At 38.0% G+C, this 21,841-nt stretch overlaps 1 protein-coding gene across 2 annotated transcripts; it reads left to right on the top strand.

Annotated features, from left to right (window-relative positions):
* Positions 1-135: 135 nt before the first annotated feature.
* Positions 136-18,465, top strand: Naa50 (N-alpha-acetyltransferase 50, NatE catalytic subunit). 2 transcript variants are annotated; one of them, XM_059277218.1, is made up of 5 exons: positions 136-352; positions 12,589-12,722; positions 13,303-13,422; positions 13,884-13,950; positions 15,494-18,465. In XM_059277218.1, the coding sequence occupies exons 1-5, from the start codon at positions 345-347 to the stop codon at positions 15,669-15,671; spliced, it is 507 nt and encodes a 168-aa protein (XP_059133201.1). In that variant the 5' UTR covers positions 136-344; the 3' UTR covers positions 15,672-18,465. The 2 variants fall into 2 exon arrangements, with proteins under 2 accessions (XP_059133201.1, XP_059133200.1); XM_059277217.1 differs by having other exon boundaries at positions 12,586-12,722.
* Positions 18,466-21,841: the final 3,376 nt, after the last annotated feature.

The following is a 21,841-nucleotide window of genomic DNA, read 5'->3' as shown; positions in this document are numbered from 1 at the left end:
GGCGCGCTGAGGGGGCGGGGGTGAAAGGTCACGGCGCGGCGGCGCGCGGGTCTGGCTGGCGGCAGCTGCGGGCGGGAGCGGAGTGTCCCGTGTGCACGTGTGGCGGCGGCGGCAGCAGCGCGGCGGCGGCGGCGGCGGCGGCAGCTCTTCCCGCCTCTCCCCGGAGCTTCAAGGCCCCGGCTTGGCTTTCGTGGCCTCCCTGGCCCCTCAGCGCCCGTCCCTCGGCCAAGAAGGCCGGCGTGTGGGGTCGAGTGGCCTGAGCTCAGGGCGCGGAGAGCTCCGGGCGGCGAGGACGACGGCGTTGGTCGCGGCTGTAACGACGACGGCCTCAGCAGGCGGGGAAGATGAAAGGGTGAGGAAAGGGCAGCCCGGCGGGGGCCCGGCGGGCAGGGGAGAGGGGCGTGGGCCGGTGGAGCGGGAGAGCGCCGCGAGGAGAGGGGACTCGCGCGAAGCCCGGGGCCTCCGGAGGAGGGACATCGCCGGGCTCCTCGGTCACTCCGCTCCGGGAAGGGGGGCGGAGGCTTGGGCCGGCTGTTGGCGGGCCGGAGGGCCAGCGGAGGCAAGGGCGCGAGTCCACGATCTCCACCCGGAGGACGAGCGTGCATGCACCGAGTGGGACAACGGGGAGGAGGGCGTGTAGGCGCCCGGGGCCTCTTCCCGGGAGCCGCACGACCGAGCCACTCCGGGTGGCTTATCCATATCCGGGATCCACGCCGCGGCTGCGGGCTTTGACACGTTTCGGTTTTCTTCAGACTTGTGGGCTGTGCAGAACCTTCTGGAGGGGAAAAGGAATTGGAATAAAGAGCATGGGGATGAGTGTGAGGAGCTAGTGACTCAACGAGATTTGGGTTGGGTCAGAGCGAGTGGAGGAGGGAGGGGGAACGAACTCGAGCCGCGTAGACTTTGGGGTGCCAAAATGTTTAAGGAAGTATCATGGATCAGTAGGTGGAGCTATTGCTTCAGGAGCGTGTTGCCCCCCCCCCCCCCGAGTGCAAGGAGGAGCTTCTGGCTTACTATGCCTTTTGCTGCTGGTTAGCCAAGTTGAGGTTTGAGCTTTCGAATCTTGGGTAACATTAGAAGTTATTTTGGTTTTAACTGTTCCCATTTGGGAAAAAGTATTTCCTTTCCATTGATTTAGATACTGTTACAGTAGTAACACCGCGCTATGCTAACACATTGCTTAAGTAAGCCGTTCTGGAGATTGCCTTTACACTCCTTAGAAAAAGAAATGGAAGCTTAAACATGTTAAACTTTTTGAAATACTGTAAGGATTTTTCCTTCTGAGTCACTAAAAATTAGAACTATTGTTTCAGTTAGTTGAACTGTGTATTCAGCATTCTTTTTGGAGAATGAAATACAGCATTTCTCCAAACAAACTCGTTCTGTGTAAAATAAAGGTCATATATCTTTATGTGTCTTAAAACTCAAAATATTCTGAGAAAGTTTAACTTGATTTTAAGTCTACATACAAAATGCTTTTTTACTCTGGTTTTGCTTTAGGTATTGGTTATTGGGTGTTGAATTTTTTGGCATGTTTTGGGATGTTTGCTTCACTGAGTAACGATCCAGGACGTTTGGCTAATTTTTAAAAATGTGATCCAATTATCTTTAGGAAGTTTTATTTTTCTAGTAGAGTATGACTGTCTCTCTTTTGTTTTTCTTACTCATTGATACTCGACATATTTGTCATGTTTTGTTATAGTAATAGCAATGAGGATAATGGGTCTAAGAAATATTCTGGATGTTTAGACTAAAAAATCTTGGCTCTAGTTCAGTTTCTCTAGGTGTAATCTTTCTGATAGTTAATTTGACGATATTTGAAATGGAGCCACACAGGGGTTATTGGCAGTCTATTCGAACTGGTATTTAGTATACTAATTGAAGCAGCTCTATCTTATTTAACTTACTGAAGTTCTGGGAACTGAAGGAAAGCACTCTGCCGCTGGAGTTGCCACTGAGCTATAACCCCAGCGCTTGTTATTTTGAGACAGGGTCTCACTCAGTTGCTCAGGCCGGCCCTGAACTTGGCAACAATCCTCTTGGCCGCACTCAGCCGTTTGAGTAGCTGGTATTGCATACTTGAGCCACCAGCACCAGCTGGTTCTGTTTATTTAAACAGATACTACGTGTAACTTGATGGAGGCAGATGCCTAGAAATGAAGAACTGGGCAAATTTAGAGAAAACTTAGAGTTGAATACATAATTTAGGCCAGTAAGCATGCTCAAAGTTAAGACTCCTTAAGTAAGGTTTTTATTTTTTAGAATTGGGAGCTTAGAATTTTGTTCTGGATTAAACATTTTCAATATGATTTCACAGGTGTAGTTTTTAATTTTCCACAACTAACTCCTAGTAAACATGGGACTTATTATAGATGGTTGTGAGCCATCATGTGGTTGCTGGGAATTGAACTCTGGACCTCTGGAAGAGCAGCCAGTGCTCTTAACCTCTGAGTCATCTCTCCAGCCCATTTTTTCTTTTTTATTGAGCTTACCAAACTCAGTTAAATAGATGACTCTGAAGTTGGAAACCAAAAACCCCCTACTCTGTTTTAATTAATCTATGATTTAAATTTTGAGTGTCAAAACTTTTTAAGCTTGCTAAATAAATATTAATAAATATTTTAAATATTTATTTCATTTTTTTACTATATTAGTAACTGCTGTTATTATAATAGGACATCCTATTATAAATCATGATTTTTCTTGTCTCCATAGTAGATAATTTACAGTTAATAACTACTATATGTTTTTATATACATGTCTAGAAGTGTGAGAAGTATATGCTATTAGGCTATTAGCTATTTCAACTGAGATTTCTTGTTTTTATGAACCAAGGGCATTATGGCTTGAATTTGTGCTTGGTAAGCTGGTTACTTTTATCTGTTATTCCTCTCTAGGAAATTGATGTTCAGGCCAGAAGTATGGCATAGACAGCAATGACTGGAGTTGCAGTGCAATTAGTTATCAGTATAATCGAAAATTAAATCTGTGTATCCTTAATTATAATAAAAAGATGAAATTAGTTCTAATAAAAATGCCTTTGAACAAGATATGCATACTAAGTGACCAAAGTAAAGATGAAAAGGTAGGTAGGAATATTAAATACAGAGCAGTATGGTTACTAATTGAAACTTGGCCAAATGTTAGTTACAGAGTGGAAGAGAAGATTCTGCAGTTAGAAATGAAACTGTATTGACCAATACAGAATAATGGTTATCTCCAATAGTATACGGACTGGGAACAGGCCCAGGAAGTCTTCTGTAGCTTTATCTAGGTGTTGATTACATAGGAAATAGATATGTTTTTTAAAAAAACTGAACTGTAAACAAGATTTGTGACATTTTTGTGTCTTGTGTCCCTTTCCTCTCGATATGGACTCAGACTGGTTGGCTCCATCTGCCTCCTCCTCTGGTATAGCTGTTTGCTACTGAGCCTGGTTACAAAAATGTGTCTTGTATACCAATAAAGTTGGTTGTAGAATTTTACAACTGACTAGAAACATGCAGTTCATATTTTGCTTTTTGTGTAAAACCAGTAATTTGTGGCTTATTGATTGAGATACTGAATTTTAACAAATACTGTGCAATGTCTCCTTTGCTATGTTGAGAGTTTTGAAATATTGTCTGAAGTACAATCGTGACTTTTTTTTTTTTTAAAGCATATTTTCTACCTATAGAGGTATGTGCATTTGAGTGGTGTGGTATTGCTATAGTGATCTCTTTTTTTCTCAAAGCTGTGGACAACTTTTACTAAAGCTGTTACCAAAGAGTAAAGGTTACTATGAGTTTGGGTATTCAGTTCAGTTGGTAGAGTGCTTGCCTAGCAAGCACGAAACCCCAGCACTGGGAGGCAGAGACCAAAGTATCAGAAATTCAAGGTTACATAGTAAGTGTAGTGCCAGCTTGGGATACATGAGGCATTATCTTGAAAAGTTTCTATATTAAGAACTTTTAAGGGTCACCCAGGAGGCTAAGTGCTTACATGTTTTTCCTGTTTTATCATAATTTGAATAAATTATGTGTTCTTGTTATCACAATTTGTAGCCAAACTTTAAATTATTACATCTTAACTATTGTCAATTAAAATCTCTTATTTTATGAAGTGTTGTTTTCCAAAGTCAGTGCACTTGCCAGACGAAGCCAATTAATACTTATTTTAAATTTTACCTTGCTGTTTTATCCTGTAGAAATCTTGATGTTGGTCCTCTAGGAGTTAAGTATAGCTTTCAATTTTGTGGCATTTGAAGAGGCATGTTTCAGTTATTCAAATAATTTTCCTTCATCTTTGTTTTAAACTTAGTCTTCAGTAACCAATAGAATACTAGTAATAACCCATAGATCATTTTTTCATTCTAAAATTGTAGTTTAAGCTACAGAATTGTAACACAGTAGTGCTATTACTCCACTTTAGATTTTTTTTTCAGCTAGTTAAACAGTGTCTAACTTAATAGTAAAGTGTTAGTCTTGTCTGATGCAGTAGTAGATAGCCACATTGGTCATTGAGCAGTTGAAATATTTTTGTACGGCTAATTTTTTAAGTTTAGTTTAAATTAATTTCTTTAAAAGATTTTACTTCCATTTTGGGGGGTGGGGTGGGTGGGTGTTTTACCTGCATTTATGTCTGTGCTCTATGTGTGTGCCTGGGTTATAGACGCTAGAAGAGGATATTGATCCTCTAAGACTGGAGTTAGAAACTGTTGTGAGCCACCATGTGGGTGCCAGGAGTTGAACCCAGGTCCTCTGGAAGAATAGCCAGTGCTCTTAACTGCTGAGCCATAGTTTAAATTAAAATTTAAATGTTAGTTTTTGGGCATTTTAAAGCATATTTGACACAAATTGGATATATAGATTTGTAAATTTTATTAAGAACTAATATACATAAAATATTCCCTGGGAATATTAGCATCTAAAGTGAAGTATGCTATAAAATAAGGTGAGTTTTAAAGACTTAGTATGAGCATGGCATGTTGGTACACACCTGTAATCCCATCATCAGGGAGATAGAGGCAGGAGGATTGGAAATTCAAGGTTAGCCTGGACTACATGAGACCCAATTTTAGCTGGGCTGTAGTTGTTCACTCCTTTAATCCCAGCACTTGGGAGGCAGAGGCAGGTGGATCTCTGTGAGTTTGAGGCCAGCCTGGTCTACAGAATGAGTTCCAGGACAGTCAAGGCTACACAGAGAATCCCTGTCTCGAAAAACCAAAAAAAGAAAAGAAAAGAAATACCAGTTAATTAAGTTGATTTTAAGTACATACTCACTCTAGTTTTACTGCTCTCCTGGTCATATCACCAGGAAGCAGACAGAGTCAGCAAGGAGATAAACCCTACAGAGGTGTGACTTCAGGCACCATTTCCTCCAGGTAGACCTACTCTCTAATCACCCATTTGGTGTGAATCCATTGATGAAGTTAGAATCCTTGTGGGCCAGTTACCTTTTAGTAACCTTAAACTTGAGGGCCAAGTCTGGAACATATTAAAACATGACATAAAGGGATACTTCAACTACATTTCTGTATTGGATGAATCAGGTGAGGCTATTCATGAAGATAGAGAAAAAGTAACACCTAGTGAGTAGAAGCTAGGGATTGATCCAATTAAATATCCTAAGATGTGCAGCCCTAATCCTCAAGGAGTATCCAACCTGAAATGTCAGTAATTTCAAGATTGAGAAACCTTACTTTAAAATCTAGATGAGAAGCCCAAACCCAGCAACCAATTCTTGAATTTACTGCAACTACTATCCTACAGTTTTAGAGTTTGGTAGAAAAGATTAAGTACAAAAGTAAGTGTCTCTCCGGGGCTTGTTTTGGTGCACTTGGGAAGAGGATTGGGAGTTCAGGGTCATGCTCAGCTACAAAAAACAAGTTCTGGTCCAGCTTAGGCTACATGAAACCATGTCTTTAAGGGGTTGGGAATGGGGAGGACAAACATAGTAGCATGTGAGGTAGAAATTTCAGTAAAGAAAAGCCTTTTGAGCAGTTAGTATTTGTCTTAGTTAGGGTTTCTATTGCTGTGAAGAGACACCATGACCACAGCAACTCTAATAAAGGAAAACATTTAATTGAGGGTGGCTTACAGTTCAGAAGTTTAGTCCATGATCATGATGGTGGGACATGGCGGTGTGCAGACAGACATGGTGCTGAAGGAGCTGAGAGCTCTACATCTTAATCTGCAGCCAGCCTAAGGAGTCTGTTCCACTAGCCAGACTTGAGTTTATAAAATCTCAAAGCCAGCTTCCACAATGGCATACTTCCTCCAGGGCCCCTACTACTCCACGGGGCCACACCTCCTCATAGTGCCATTTCCTATGGGCAAAGCATTCACACACTAGTCTGGGGGCCATACCTATTTTCAAACCACCACAATATTTAAGCTGTGCTTTTGACTTTTTGTGCCATTTACTGAAGGACAGAGTTTAGATTAAGATTCCTACTAGTCAGGAGAAAAAAAAAAAACTAATCTCTTGAAATTTTTTTTACTGACCTTAGTCATACTTTGGCCTCTGTTAAATATGCTTTGAGTTTGATGTGAATGGACCCTTACCACAGCATATCACATCCTTCTCTTTAACCTTGAGGAATAAAGATTCCTTTGAGGGAATATGATAGGACTGATCTTACTATAACGAAAATTCCTAGAAATGCCTGATTCTAGCTTTCTTTATAGCTGTTTACTATGAGCATATTTTCTATGGAGCTTTGGTGTTTTATCTCTGTGAAGGGAAGTAGGATGGGCCCAGTGGATTCTAAGGCACCTTCAACATGAAATACTGAACAGAAAATGACTGGCTCGTTAAAATTTTGTGCCAAGATATGCTGTGGCCATTGAGCGAATAAGCAGGTATAGGGATTTTCTCTGTAATTTTTTTTCCTTTTTTTTTTTTTTTTTTTGCTCTGTAACTAAGTCAGACCTTGGGGAGGGGGTCATTTTTTGTGGAGTCATATCTCCATCTTGTGGTCTTTCAGAATATTGCCAGTAAATTTGTTTTAAATTTTTGAGGATGAAGGCTCAGTGGAAGCACCTTGGATTTAATTTCTATCACAAATATCCATACCAGGTATACATACACATAATACTTGTACAGATATACACCAAAAGCAGACTTCACAGTTGGAGGACTTGATAGAGTTGGAGTTTGAAAAGTTAAGATTTGAAGGTTTTTGTTATGAAAGTGCTGTAGTAGATAAATAGATGAACACATTTCTGTCTTTCCTCAATGCCAGAATTCATTGAAGAACATTAAGTTCACAAGGTTCAGTGATTTCATTGGCAGCAGTTTGCCAGGTAGTCTGACTAAAGTGAATGCGAGAGGTTTGTTTGTTTGTTTTTGATATGGTCTTTTGTATAGTCCTGTGGCTGACTTGGAATTGCTACATAAACCAGGCTGGCCTGGACCTCATAGAGATCCCCCTGCCTCTGCCTCCCAAGTGCTGGGATTAAAGGTGTGTGCTACTGTGCCTGACCAATGTAAGTTCTTTAATTCTCAACTAAATTGTCAGTGTTTACTTATATTACATAGTCTATAGCAAATATGCCTATATATCTATATGTATATATGTGGTTTGCATAATGAGCACAAGTTAGAGAGGCTCCAGCAAAGTTCAGGTTTCAAAAGTTGGCTAAACATTTGTATTGATAATAGCAAACCAAACCAGGAACTTGCTGCTGGGGTCCAGTTTGCGAGTTCAGCTTCAAGATGGAAGGCTGAGCAGAGTCTGACACAGGAAATGTGAAAACGTAGACAAGAAAGTGATTGAGTAGGCAGGGAGACCAAACCAAGCCAAAGCTTCAGGGACAGTCTGGAGTCCCCTTTTGATCCCCCCCACACACACACACTCTTGCACCTTTATATAAAGTGGTAGGTAGGTCAGAGTAGGGCTGTGTTATCACAGTGTCTGTTTGGTATCCATCACTTTATGGGGATTAGGAGAGGAAATTATACCCCTTTCTCTGGTGTGCTTAATTGTCCTTAGTTAATACATTCATATGTGTTATCACAGTGGCTGTTCAGTATCCATCACTTTATGGGGATTAGGGGAGGGAATTATACCCCTTTCTCTGGTGTGCTTGATTGTCCTTAGTTAATACATTCATATTCCCCTACAACCTCAATATACCTCCAATAAATTTATAGGGAGACTCCCTTTCTACTTCCAGTTTGTGTTGGGTAGGTAGTGCCTTACAGGTAGTGTAGTTTTTGGGTTTCCCTAGGGGCTATAGTCATTCTTTTCTCTCAAAATGGAATTCCTGAAGGCAAGACGTAGCCTGAAAAACCATTGTTTCTCACAATATGGAGTCACTTAGAACAAGGTATACCTGATCTTGAGTATTGCTTCCTTTTAGTTGGTGTTTCAATCAGTAAAAACAGTGCAGAGGAACCATCATCTTACTCTAATAAGTAGAATCAATCCTAAATCAATAAAAAATTGTTATCAAGGGTATAGAAAACCAAAGACCCCCTTAATACATTATTGGTGGGAATATAAATGGTATAGCCACCTTGGGAGACAACCTAGCATTAATGTTATCAATTTAACAGTGACTTCAAATTTTATGATTTAAAAGTAACACAGTTATATGTCTTAGGTTCAAATGTCCAAAAATGCTTCTCATTGAACTTAAAATCAAGGTTTTGGTAGGTATAGTAATTTAAATAGTACCTACCAAATATTCATGCCTACATAGAATTTCAGCATGTAGCCTTATTTAGAAATAGGAGTTTGGGAGATGATGAAATTAAGAGGTCATTTGGATTAGAGTTGATCCTAAGTCGTGTGACTAGTGTGCATCTGAGAGGACAGATGTAGACCTGTGAAGGGGGAAAGATTATAAAGTTAGATTGTCCAAAGCCAAGAAATGCCTCGTGCTGTCACAAGCTAAAATAGGTAAGGATTCTTTCCTAGAGCCAAGAGGTTGTGAGCCTGTTGAAAGTATTCTCCAATTTCTACCCACCTGACCTATAAATGAACACATTACTTTTGCTGTAAGCCCTTGAACTCATTCATGGTCTTTTGTTCAGAAAAGGCAAATACCTATGGAAAGAGAAAGTAGATTCATTGATGGCTGGGAATAGGAAATAAGATTGTATAAATGTCTTTGATGTGATGGGATTGACTAGTCCAAAGGTGAATTAATGTGGTAGTTGTATGTCTTTGTACAAAGCCAAAAATAACATTGAATTCTATATTTTCATCATTAAATTTCTTTATGTTTTATGTATGTTTTGCTTGCATTAGTCTGTGCACGACATGTGTGCCTGGTACCTGTGGAGATCAGAAGAGGGCGTATGATTCTCTGGAACTGGAGTTATGGTTGTTTGTGAGCCACCATTTGGGTTTTAGGAATCAAACCCCAGGTCTTGTACAAGAGCAACAAGTACTCTAAACTATCTCTCTAGCTCAGATTCTTTATTTTTAAAAGGTGAATTTTGTGATACATAAATTATACCTTAAGAAAGTTACATAGAGGAAGAAATGAGATGGGTCATCACCATCTTTTCATCATAAGGTATCATTACACATAAATAGCATACTTAGAACAACCTAAGTTTTTAAAGTGCCAAATGTTGGTGAGAATACAGAACAACTGGAATTCTGACACACTTGCCTTAAAATTCATCATTCTCATTCCCAGGTATTTAGTAAAAAGAAATTAAAAGCATATGTGGCCACAAAAGCATGTACCAAATGTTTATAGCTACTTTTTTCAAAATCTTCAAAACCCAGTAAACAGTCCAAAAGCTTTTCAAGAGATAGATCTAGAAGTATAGCTCTGTGCTTGCATTCAGGCTTCAGCCTCTAGTACTTCAGCGGCCCAATCAGGAAAACGAACCCACAGTACTTCTGTGAGGTACTGTTACTCGGTACTAAGCAAGGTTGGGATGAACTATATGTACTGATAAAACAGCATGGTAAGTCACAAACGATTTTGGATGAATGAAAAGTAAAACAATTAGCCTGGCCTGGTGTGCATGCTTTTGCACTGGAGATGGAGGCAGGTTGATCTCTGAGTTAAGGGCCAGCCATGGCAATATAGAGAGTTCCAAGAAAGCCAGGGTTACATAGTGATAACCTGTCCAGAAAAAAGAAAAATAAAACAAGTGCTTTGTGTTTTGTGATTCGACTTATGTGGCATTGAAAGGGCAAAACTAAACAGAAAAGAGATTGTTGTTTGCCTGGGGATGGTAGAGTTGAACTACAAACAGTTAGTTATACAGGAAGTTATTGTGATAGTAGTTACCTCATTTTGTATAATGGATGTTATGTGGTTAAATATATTTGTCAAAATTTTATTCTCCAAAACATTAGGTTAGCCGGGCAGTGGTGGCGCACACTTTTAATCCCAGGACTTGGGAGGCAGAGGGAGGTGGATCTCTGTGAGATGGAGGCCAGCCTAGTCTACAAAGAGAGTTCTAGTGTGGCTGCTCGGTAGATTCACATACTCAGATTTTTAAAAAATATACAAAGAATATGCAGTAAATACAACTGACATAATAGAAAATGAAACAAAATGGCTAAATAAATCTAAGCTTTTCACAACTCTCACAAATGACTAAAAGAAGAATACTTTATACTATATTTTGTGTTCTGGTTCCAGGTTGCTTAAGTAAAACATTAAATTTCTTTACATTAGTGAGCAAAATGTTACCCAAATTTGACATTACAGAGTAAAATACCTTAAAGGATTCTAATCTAAGATGAGGTATTGCATTGTATTTACTCAGGTCTGATTATATCAATTTTATTAATTTTTTTTCCTTGGTCCTGTTACAATTTTCAGTTGCTATTTTTGTTCAACATTTTTGAAGTTAATCTTGTCTACAATTTTATTATACATTTAAAACTAATCCTTTCAGTATTTTTGTCTATATTTATTGAAGATGGATTACTGCACATAAAGTTGGGGTGTTCATTCTTTTCTTCATAAAATGATCTGTGACACCATATTTTTACTAATAATACAGATCAAGTGTTTTATTTAACCAGCCTCATATCAGTAAATGCTTTATGCTCATTATTTCTTGCTTAGATTTTTCTTTTAACAGTTTTCACATTCCAAATATGATATATCCATACATGCACACATTGCATTTTACTGCTATTTACTATAATGTTCTGTGGTCTCCATCTGCCACCAAGTAGGAACTACATTTCTCTTTCTGACCTCTTGGTTCCCTTAATTTTTATTTTGTCTTAGTACTTTTTGTTGTTTTTACCATCCACTGTGAACAATTTCTAAGAAGGCAAGGGCCTGAAGAGATAGCTGTTAAGGGTACCTAACTACTCTTGGTTCCCAGTACCCACATGGCAGTTCCAGTGATTTGACACCTCCATGGGCACAAGACAGAAATACACATATGCTCATACAGGCAAATACTCATAAACATAAATAAAAGCTAGTCTTAAACACAAAAAGAAAGCAAACTAGGCTGTGGTTGTAACTTCTAGCATGCGGGAGGCCCTGAACTTGATCTCCAGCACAAGAAAGATGTCTTCAAATGTCTACTGATAGTGCTGCTAGTATAGGAATTAACTGTTGTGTGGATTTCCAGCAGGATTTGCCTTAACAGGTTTGTTTTTAATATGTAGTAAAACTTACTTGAGCTATTAAAAATTGATGTTATGGACCACTTTTCAAAGCAAAACAGTTTCATTACTGGTTAATCTTGAGCTCTCTTTTAATCCCCTATACTCACAGAACGATTTGCTTTGATTACATGTGGTTTCTTAAAAATGCTACTGTTATATTATTCACAGGTAGTTTTCAAACTGATACTTTTAGGAGTTCCCAGATACTACTGTTTTCTGAAATTCTTATGCTGAAAAGGTGTCCTGGAATATATTCTTTTTTTTTTTTTTTTTTTTTTGGTTTTTCGAGACAGGGTTTCTCTGTGTAGCTTTGCGCCTTTTCCTGGAACTCACTTGGTAGCCCAGGCTGGCCTCAAACTCACAGAGATCCGCCTGGCTCTGCCTCCCGAGTGCTGGGATTAAAGGCGTGCGCCACCACCGCCCGGCTGGAATATGAATTCTTAATATCACTTCTATAACTGTGATCTTGTTATTGCATCACTGTTCTCAACAAATAAGTGCAAATTATTTTTCATAATTGACTGATTTTCTACTTACATAGGCATAGGAGATGGGCAGGTTTCCCAATACTTAGTGCTGGATTGTCCTCAAGAAATAGTATACCAATTTACATTCTCATTTGCAATATATATGAATACCATTTGCTATCCCTTTGTTAATATTAAGTATTGTCATTCAATTTGATCAATAATAACTGTGTCTGCATTTTTAAACTATTAGCTATAAGAACAATTTAGCATTTATTAAAGGATGATATTCTGGCCTTCTTGGTTAATGTGTGCTTTATTTGTACCTAAATGTGTACAGTTGTATAAAAGCTGTAAGTAGAATTTTGATTGAACGTTTGGCAAGATTTGCTTATAAGTAGTAGTGTTTTAAGAATATAAAGTCATAAAAAAAGGGTTGAATTTGTCAACCATGCAAAAATGGCTGGTACCTTGTTTTAACAAATGAAGTTAATTACCTTTTATTGAGTACATTTTGGTTTGTTCCAGTAGCCGGATCGAGCTGGGGGATGTGACACCACACAATATTAAACAGTTGAAGAGATTGAACCAGGTCATCTTTCCAGTCAGCTATAATGATAAATTCTACAAGGATGTGCTAGAAGTTGGCGAGCTAGCAAAACTTGGTATGTTTTTTTTCTCCTTTTTAAAATGTGTATTCTTAAACTATATTTGTTAATATTAGCGCAACTAATACAGGCTCCTTACTTTATAAGCAAAGGAAGTTGGAATGTTACAGATTTTTGAGAAAGATCGATATTGAATATTTGACTTTTAAAAGCAAATACTAAATGTCCTTTAAATAAAAGTGTATATGTGAATGTGTGCGTGTCCAGGCACAACACACTACAGTGACCACATATGACATAAGAGAACGACTTAAGGGGGCGGGTTCTAGCCTCCCACCATTGTAAGCTCCACAGTTCAACTTAGATTTCCAGGCTTGGTGGCAAGCACCTTTATCTGCTGAGCCAACTCCCTGGCTCCTAAATGGTTTTTGTTATTTACTGTGAGCCTATGTGTTTATTACTAATTTAACTATTACAGAGAAAGCTTAACCTTCCTCAGACAATGTAAGTCTTAAGGGCATTGATACTCTGAGTATCAGTGGTTAAAATTTGATGCCTATAACAACTTTAATTTGTTTTTAAAAAGAGCTGATGAAATGTAATGTTGAAATTAACATCTTTGTATTTTCTGTGGCAGCATATTTCAATGATATAGCTGTAGGTGCAGTGTGCTGCAGAGTGGATCATTCACAGAATCAAAAGAGACTTTACATCATGACACTAGGATGCCTTGCACCTTACCGAAGACTAGGAATAGGTAAAATTATGTGGTGTTTTGTTCTGTTGTTTTAAGAAAACTGGGAAGCCAGGAGTTGGTAGAGCATCCCTTTAATCCCAGCACTCGGGAGGCAGAGGCAGGCGCAGCCAGAGCTGAACAGAGAAACCCAGTCTCAACAAACAAACAAACAAACAAAAGAAATGAAACTGGGAAGAGGCTACTGAATTGTGAAAAATTAAACGAAAAATATTGCTTAGTACTCATTTGGAAGCCCCATAAATTTGTTCACATCTTGTTTATCAGTGTGGAATTGTTTGTAATAAAAAGGTCCTCTTCTAGTGGTTTTAAACATGTAACTTACACAGTGAGACCAAAATTTGGTGAAATAATGGATGTTTAATTGTTTTCTAATTCTGTGTCAGGATTTAGTAAATATGGCAAGTAGATGTCAAATTTCAAGGTTGATTTGTAAAGTTACTTATTTATTGTCTTATTAATAGGAACTAAAATGCTAAATCATGTCCTAAACATCTGTGAGAAAGATGGCACTTTTGACAACATCTATCTGTAAGTACCTAATGTTCATCTAAGTGTCTGATGAATTATCCCTCTAAATCCCTATCAGAAACTTTGAGATCTACCCACTCATTGTATATTTGATTGAAAACACCATGAATGTATGCTTGTTCCTTGATAACAATAGAGATATAAAAGGGAGGTTAGAGAGAGTTCATCTGATAAGAGCTTTCGTTGGCTGTTCTTCCAGAGAAGAACACCAGTTCCATTACCAGTACCTACCCACATAGTGTCTCAAAACCATTTGTAACTCTAGTTCCAGAAAATAGTGCCCCCTCCTCTGATGCATATGTGGTACACAGGCATATTTGCAGACATAATGTCCATACCCATAAAATAAATTTAGAAAAAAATGAAGTGCATTCATTTAAGATGTCATAAGTCCATATAAACGAGCATACTATTTACAGATGACCTATTCCTATCCTCCCATGTTCTTTAAACTGACCCAATTTACTTAGGATGCCCAGAAGAAGGAAAATGCTACAGAAGTTTTTATTATGTTGTATTGTTTAGGGAATGATGAAGAATGGTGTGTATGTTCCTTTCAGGATAACTTTATTTTTAATTTGGGGTTGGTGAATTGTGGGTGCAAAATTGTGGTAGTATAGGTAAACTAATTTTGTTATAATTTGGTTTTAATTATATATAAGGAACCTAAGGTGAAACCAACATTACAATCCAAGTACTCATAATTTTGAGACCATTAATACTATCAATAGTTGATATATTTTATTCAAAGTTATCAGCAACATGATCATTTTTAACGGAGCTTAATAATCAAAGTTAGAAGTAACCTAGTTGAGATTATACTTGACTCTCAGAAGGCCACAACTTGATGTGTTGGCTCATGTCGTTAATTCTAGCACTTGCACCCAAGATGCAGAGGCAGGTAGATAGATTTCTGGGAGTTCAAGGCAGCCAGGGAGAGACCCTGTTTCAAAAAACCAACCAACCAACATAAAGAGCTAAGACAAAAATCATAACAACGATTGTTTTCACATTATGTGGGGTTGTTCTGAAGAGTAATGAAAGAAGCTCAAGAAGATATATTTAGGCAATTGAGACTATAGTGTAATTTTGTTGTTAATTGTTTTGTTTTTAGTGTGTGTATTTTCGAGGGAGGGGCATGTGCACGACTACAGGTATCCAAGGAGGCTAGAGCCATCAGCAGTCTCTGGAGCTTAAGTTACAGGTGGTTGTGAGCTACCTGATGGCAGTGCTGGGAATAAAACACTGGTCCTCTGGAAGACTGAGCCTCATGATAGTTTAACCTCTGTTAAGAATAAGAATAAACACTGATCTTCCTAATCTCGGCCATCTGCCTTGCAAGTGGAGGAATTAGGTTAAAAGTGTAAAATGGTCAGTTTTACTGATACGAATTAACTAATCTTTATTGAATATTGGTCATTGTAAAAAAAATGTACAAAATGTCTGTAATATTCCACCTCTGACCAATTTGAAGCTATCTGGTTAAGGCTTGAAAGTTGATGAAACTGTCTTAATGTATCTGTATGTATACCCTGTATCTCAGGCATGTCCAGATCAGCAATGAGTCTGCGATTGACTTCTACAGGAAGTTTGGCTTTGAGATTATTGAGACAAAGAAGAACTACTATAAGAGGATAGAGCCTGCAGATGCTCATGTGCTTCAGAAAAACCTCAAAGTCCCATCTGGTCAGAATGCAGAGACACAAAAGACAGACAACTGAACAAATTACAAATGAACTTTCTTGCACTTGCTTGTCGCCAAATAAAGAAAGACCCATTGATTCCTCTCCCCCTTTTCTTCAGCTTTCCTCCCTTGTTATTCCTCCTTTCTTTCCTCTTCAAGTTTTTAATACTTTCAAGGACTCTTAAAAATGATCATGTTTGGATTGTTTTAGTTCTCTTATTTTTGTGAGGTGGTTGGGTTGAAGGAAGGAGAAGATAGATCTGTATAGTTTCACAGTTAAGATGTTCCCCAAAATTGGATGTCAGATGATTTCAATTTTTTAGCTAATTTTTTTTTAAACATCCTGCTTTCACATTGAAGGGCAGAGCCTACAATATTGTTTATTTCAACAGACAAAAAAAAGCAGCAGCAATATCTTGTTCTCTAATTCATAGACAAGCTTAGTGTATTTGTGGTACTTTGAGTTTTAATGACTATCTGTGGGATGCTAATCCCTGACATGGCCTTCACTCTACCTTTAGTCCTTTGAGCACTCTCAGGAGCTGGACCATTGTTATCCTTGTGAGAAAATACTAAGCTTATTTGGGTTTTTAAAGCAGTTTTTCTCTCTTTTTGCTGATTGGTGGGGCAGTTTGTGTAGGTAGTATTAGACTTTGGTCAAAGTATTTCAGTTAAACTGCTATTTTGATGATGAGTGGGTTGCTTGTTAGCAGGTGTTTTTTGTTTTGTTTATTTTTTTCCTTCCTTCCTGCTGTTAATCTTGTTTCTAGAGGCATTAACTTGTAGAGTGCAGGCTGGTGAAATTAACTGTAATATCCCAGCTAGAGATATGGCCTTTAACTGACCTAAAGAAGATTGTTATAATTGATTTTTCTTCTCTTGTTTTTCAGTAAGCCCAATAATAGTGTAACCTTATAAATGGAGTTATAAGCCAATACCCCTAAATAAACCTGAAGCAAGTGTTTTTTCTTGGACATAAAAAATTACATAAGCTTAGACGGACTTGTAACACATTAAGTGTATTCAATGTCAACTAATACAGATTGTTAAAAGTGTGGCCATTGAGCGTTTGATAATATATGAAAGAATTTCTAGACAGTATTTTTGAAAGTAACATTGTTTGCTATTGCTTATCTGTTGGAGAACATCCCAGATTTGTTTACACTCTGTGCCTACAATGTTGAGTTTAAAGATTCGGAATAAGAGGAATCATTAGACAAATTCCTTCTATTCTTGGAACAATAGAAGAATAAAGTGTTATACACATATCACTGTGACCTCCAATTGACAGGTTTGGTTAAGGCCAGATCATTTTCAGGCACATTAGGAGTGGCTCTGATGGGCTGAGAACTGTAATGTGGAGACATGTGAGATACTCATACTTCCTCACATTGCCTCATCTCAGAATACATGGCATTTCTTAGATGGTCAGTGGCTCAAGAAATGTTCTCATTAGACTTTAAAACAGTACAGAGTGTATGTTTTCTTTCATTTGACTTTAAAAGGAAGTTTAATATATCCTCTTAAGAAAATTGTGGTATGAAAGGCTTATTTCCAAATAGATTAAATGAAAAAAAATTATCTCGCAAGATGCTTATGCACACTTTATAACTCTTTTTTTAAGTTTTGAGAATGTGAAAGTACATAAAGTGGACTTCAGTAGTCTTGAGTGCCAAGAAAAATACAGACAAGGGGTGTGGTTGATGAATGAATGGATGGATGTCTAGGGTAGTGAAATTGTGGAAAGACCGTGCTTGTTTCTTGGGTATCAGTTTCCTAGACAGTCCAAATCTAAGCTCAGAAGAAAAGTTTAGTGTTAAGCACCTTTACTTTCATGGATAGGCTTCAGCTTGCTCTTGCCAAGAGAAGAGGGCATAAATGATAGAGAGCAAAGTTAGTTTGAAGAAGTCAGCCATTTTGTAAACTTCCAGATAGCAAAATAGATTTTGATATATAAAAGAGTTTTCTGAGATGACACTGCCTCTATTTCTATATCCATTTCACTTGGACTATCTTGAGTAGTCCTATGAATGTATCCCTAAATGTGGTTATTGAAAACCCGAATAGCTGCCTCACAACAATTAAGTACATGTTATTTAAAGAGGAGGAACAAATAATAAAGTTTGAATTGAGTGTATAGGCTCCCTATTATTATAGTTTCTTTTTCCAACTAGTCAGTGATTTAACCTAAATTTTAAATGTATGTAAAGGGTCAATTGTCCTGTATCAAAGTTGCATTAAATAATTCCATCCACTTACATAAGGGGAAGAGGTAGAAACTGGGACTAATCCATATGCCTGTGAGTCAGGAAATACTAAAGTAACACCCCATATGGAGTTTTTGGTTTTGGTTTGTTTGTTTTGGTTTTTTTCTTTGTTTTTAATATATGATAAGTATAATCTTTGAGATAAAACAGTAATTCTGTTAACTGGAAGATAACACACTATCTCCATTTTTCAGGACAGATTGTTTTTACTGTGCAGTAAATAGGTTAAAATTATTCTGTATGCTATTTGAATTTAGGTTCTAAAGTAAAGAATCTGTAGAGAAATCTATGCAATATATAATTTGTCAAGATTAATTTTCATCTGGGGAAAGGAGTTCCTAAGTATCTCCAAAGCAGGTCACTCATTAATTGAAAGTCCTCCAAAAAGAGAACTATTGGGAAGCATGGTGTGTGGTGGTGGAAAAGAAAAACTCCCTCAGTTTTTGGAGGGAATATCTTTAAAGATACTTAAGTGGCTACGTTTACTTGGTGCAGTTAAGAATTAAACTTGTCAATTTTAACGTTGCTGTTACATCTGAAATAAACTTATGTGATGTTCTGGTAGTGATCTGTCTGTAAATGTCATGAAACTCATTGTAGTGCTGAGTTTTACAGTCTGCAACTATATGTCATCGTTGTGTACTGTGACCCATACTGTTTTATTATATTTCTTTAAGACCTAATTTAAAACCCATGAAAATAGTCCAGATATAATCAAGGCATACTAATTCAGACTTTGATAAAAAAAAAAAAAAAAAAACATTGGCCAACAGATGGGCAGCAGGCAACATAGCCAGACCAGCTCCACCCAGCAAAGCCTCAGACCAACAGGTCTGCCTACAACAGCTACAGCTGTTGGGTGGGGGGTAACAACTGAGGCCCTGACCCTCTTCTCCCAGTCCCATCTTCTGAGAGTGCACCTCAGCCTGGACACTATGGAAACAGCATCAGAAAGAAAAGAATATGGGGCAGTTCCACTGCTCCACACCTCACCTTCATGTCTGTCCCTTTCCTATACCATCCCATCCTATTGTATGTATTATAGGACCTGTATTTTTGTCCTCTCCCCCCTTCCTTGTCCTTTGCATTTAAAATTATGAAAGTTTGCTGTGGGCCCTGCCTTTCCTTCACTTCTTCCTGTTCACCCTGGGGTATGGATGAACAGGAAGAAGTGTATCAGCCCTAAGTCTCCTTTACTATTAGAAAAACTAAACAACACACACAAAGTGGTATTGTAAATATGAACAGCGTTGTCATGAATAAAAACCACTGGCCAATATATCTACTCTCAGTGAGAGAAAAATAAGATCCACAGAGGTGTCTATTACTGTATTTTTGAATGTAATTATTTAAAATAGCACTTTAGACTTTGTTCTAATTAATATGGACTGTAAATATGCATATTCTCATCTATTTCCTCCCACAACCCCCTTTTTGTAGTGAGGGTTTTAGTAGTTGAGTGAGTCTAGGAATTTTTTCAATCCAAGAAGTATGCACTTGAAAAATTTGTCTTAACAGGATTAGCAAGTGTTAAATATTTCTAATCAAGATGTCTGAATTAGCACTTTGCTTATTCCACAAGAAACAATGGATGTTCTTTGTGTGTTGTAGTTACCATATCACTTCAAAATTTAGCAGTTTCGAACAGATTTAAGCAATGTGTGACTTCTCCAGTTTGTTCTGATACAAGATTTTATTACCATCCAGTATCATCCAGGACTGCATTTTCTTGAAGGCTTGATAAAGGCTAGAGGAGCTACTTCATCTCACATGGCTGTTAGGCCTCAGTTTCTCACTATGTGAATATATCCATTGGACTGCCTAAACTCAAAATCGTAAATCTGTTCTAGGAATCATCTGGAACATAATATGAAACACTTGCTATTTAACAAAATCTAGTTAAAAATTATAGTCTTTCTATGTTATATTGTGATGAAAACTTAACTGATTGAAAGAATTTGTTTCTGTCAGCCAAACTTCTAGAGTATTTAGCTTTTCTGAGAAACCATATTGGCAATATCAGGAATTATTCCTAAAGATTTGAGCAGTCTTGACTATTGCTTTTCATTAGCAATCTTCCATACTAAAGAAAACTGTCAGGTTCTCATTTAAATTATTTCTGAGTTTATTAAACACCTTATTTTTTAAGCTCTGCAAATACAGTAATGATCGATTGAGGCTTATGAAGGCTGTGGCCTCTTAAGGTAAGTTAAAAAAAAAAAAAAAAATGGGTCTCTCTGTGTAGCTATGGTCAGCCTGGAACTCTTTGTAGACCAGATTGGCCTTTACAGAGATCCACCCACTTCTGCCTCCAGAATGCTGAGATTGTGTGTGTGTGTGCTCGCGTGTGCATTAAGTGTGCCTGTAACTGCTGAGCTATCTCTCTAGGTCCATAAAGTTCTATTGTAAGTAGAATGTCTAAGTAAAGGACCCTTGGAGGAGACAGCTAGTTATGAAACAAGGTTTCACCTTGAACTTGGTATGCAGCTGAGGCGCAATTTGGATTCCTCCTCCTACCTCCTAAATTTGGTATCATAGGTGTATACCATCACTTTGGCTGGCTGAAGGTTTCCTGTACAAAAGTGAACAAGTTCTCTCATCAATCTTGAGTTTGCTTTAATGTTATAAAGCAGTATGGAGAGAAAATATTTTTTACTCTGCCTTTTTTTAAACATTAAAAACAAACTTTCATAAGGCTTATGAGCCTGGTGAGTCAAAACACCAAAAATAGTTCAGGATTTATGCATCAGAAGCTCTGTATTGTGGTTATGATTGTATCAAACCTAATATGTTTCTCTGGATTGGTGTAGCTTTATTCCATTCTGATCTTTAGTCAAGCTACAATTTAAAATTAGCAGACTAGTGTGGTGTTCCCCAAAATATTGTGTACTCTAATAAACTTACCTGGGGTCAGAGAACAGAACAGCACACGCCTTTAATACTATCACTTGGGAGGCAGAGATCCATGTGGATCTCTGAGTTTAAATCCACACTGGAAACAGCCAGGCATGGTGACTCAAGCCTTTAATCCCAAGAAGTGAGCCTTTAATCTCAGGAAGTGAGGGCAGAAAGCAGAAAGGTATGTAAAGCGTGAAAACCAGGAACTAAGCAGGGTAAGCTTTTAGGCTTTAGCAGCAGTTCAGCTGAGATCCATTTTGGATGAGGACTCGGGGGCTTCCAGTCTGAGGAAACAGGATCAGCTGAGGAATTTGCAAGGCGAGGAAGCTGTGGCTTGTTCTGCTTCTCTGATCTTCCAGCGTTCACCCCAATACCCAGCCCAGATTTGTCTTTATTAAAAAGACCTTCTAATGATTCCTATTACAGACTAGTTCAAATCTGGGTGGTTGTTGTTTAGTAGAGACTAGACTAATTGTGATTGACTTACAACATTTTACCATTTGATCAGGAGAGGAGGCCGAAGCAATAAGAGCTTGAATTTAAGACCAAGTTGGGTTACATACACCCATTTAAAAGAAATTAAATAACAATACCAGCTCTAGCTCTCGCTTTCATGTTTTTAATTTTTTTAAGTGTGTGTGTGTGTGGTATGTGTACCTCATGCATGCATGTGCTCAGAAGAGGGTGTCAAAACCTCTGAAACTGGAGTTACAGATAGTTGTGAGTCACCATATGGATACTGGGAACCAAACACAGGGTCTCTGTAATAAGAGTGGTAAGTGCTTTTAACTGCTGAGCTATCTTTTCAGCATGTCTTCATTATTTGGCTGATGACAGTTGACCCCAAGAATAACTGTCAAGACTTCTATTAAGCATTTACTTATTCAAGTCTTATTTACTCTTACACTTAAACATTGGTAAGTCCTACAAGTGTAACTTCCGTAACTACTTACTGCCTAGTAGCCAACCCACCTTCTGTAGTGTCTGTAGGTATCAGGTACACGTTTTATAATATGTAGCCGGGGCCAAATTTAGAGCATGA

The sequence above is a fragment of the Peromyscus eremicus genome, chromosome 12, assembly GCF_949786415.1.
Source record: "Peromyscus eremicus chromosome 12, PerEre_H2_v1, whole genome shotgun sequence".
Lineage (NCBI taxonomy): Eukaryota > Metazoa > Chordata > Mammalia > Rodentia > Cricetidae > Peromyscus > Peromyscus eremicus.
The sequence above is the reverse complement of the archived record's forward strand: the minus strand, read 5'-3'. Positions and strand labels throughout refer to the sequence as shown.

Bases quoted from the DNA above. Each gene is read 5' to 3' on its own strand.
- Naa50 (XM_059277217.1), top strand. The intron at 12,723-13,302 runs GTATGTTTTTTT...TTTCTGTGGCAG, and splicing joins TGGCGAGCTAGCAAAACTTG to CATATTTCAATGATATAGCT. The intron at 13,423-13,883 runs GTAAAATTATGT...TCTTATTAATAG, and splicing joins TTACCGAAGACTAGGAATAG to GAACTAAAATGCTAAATCAT.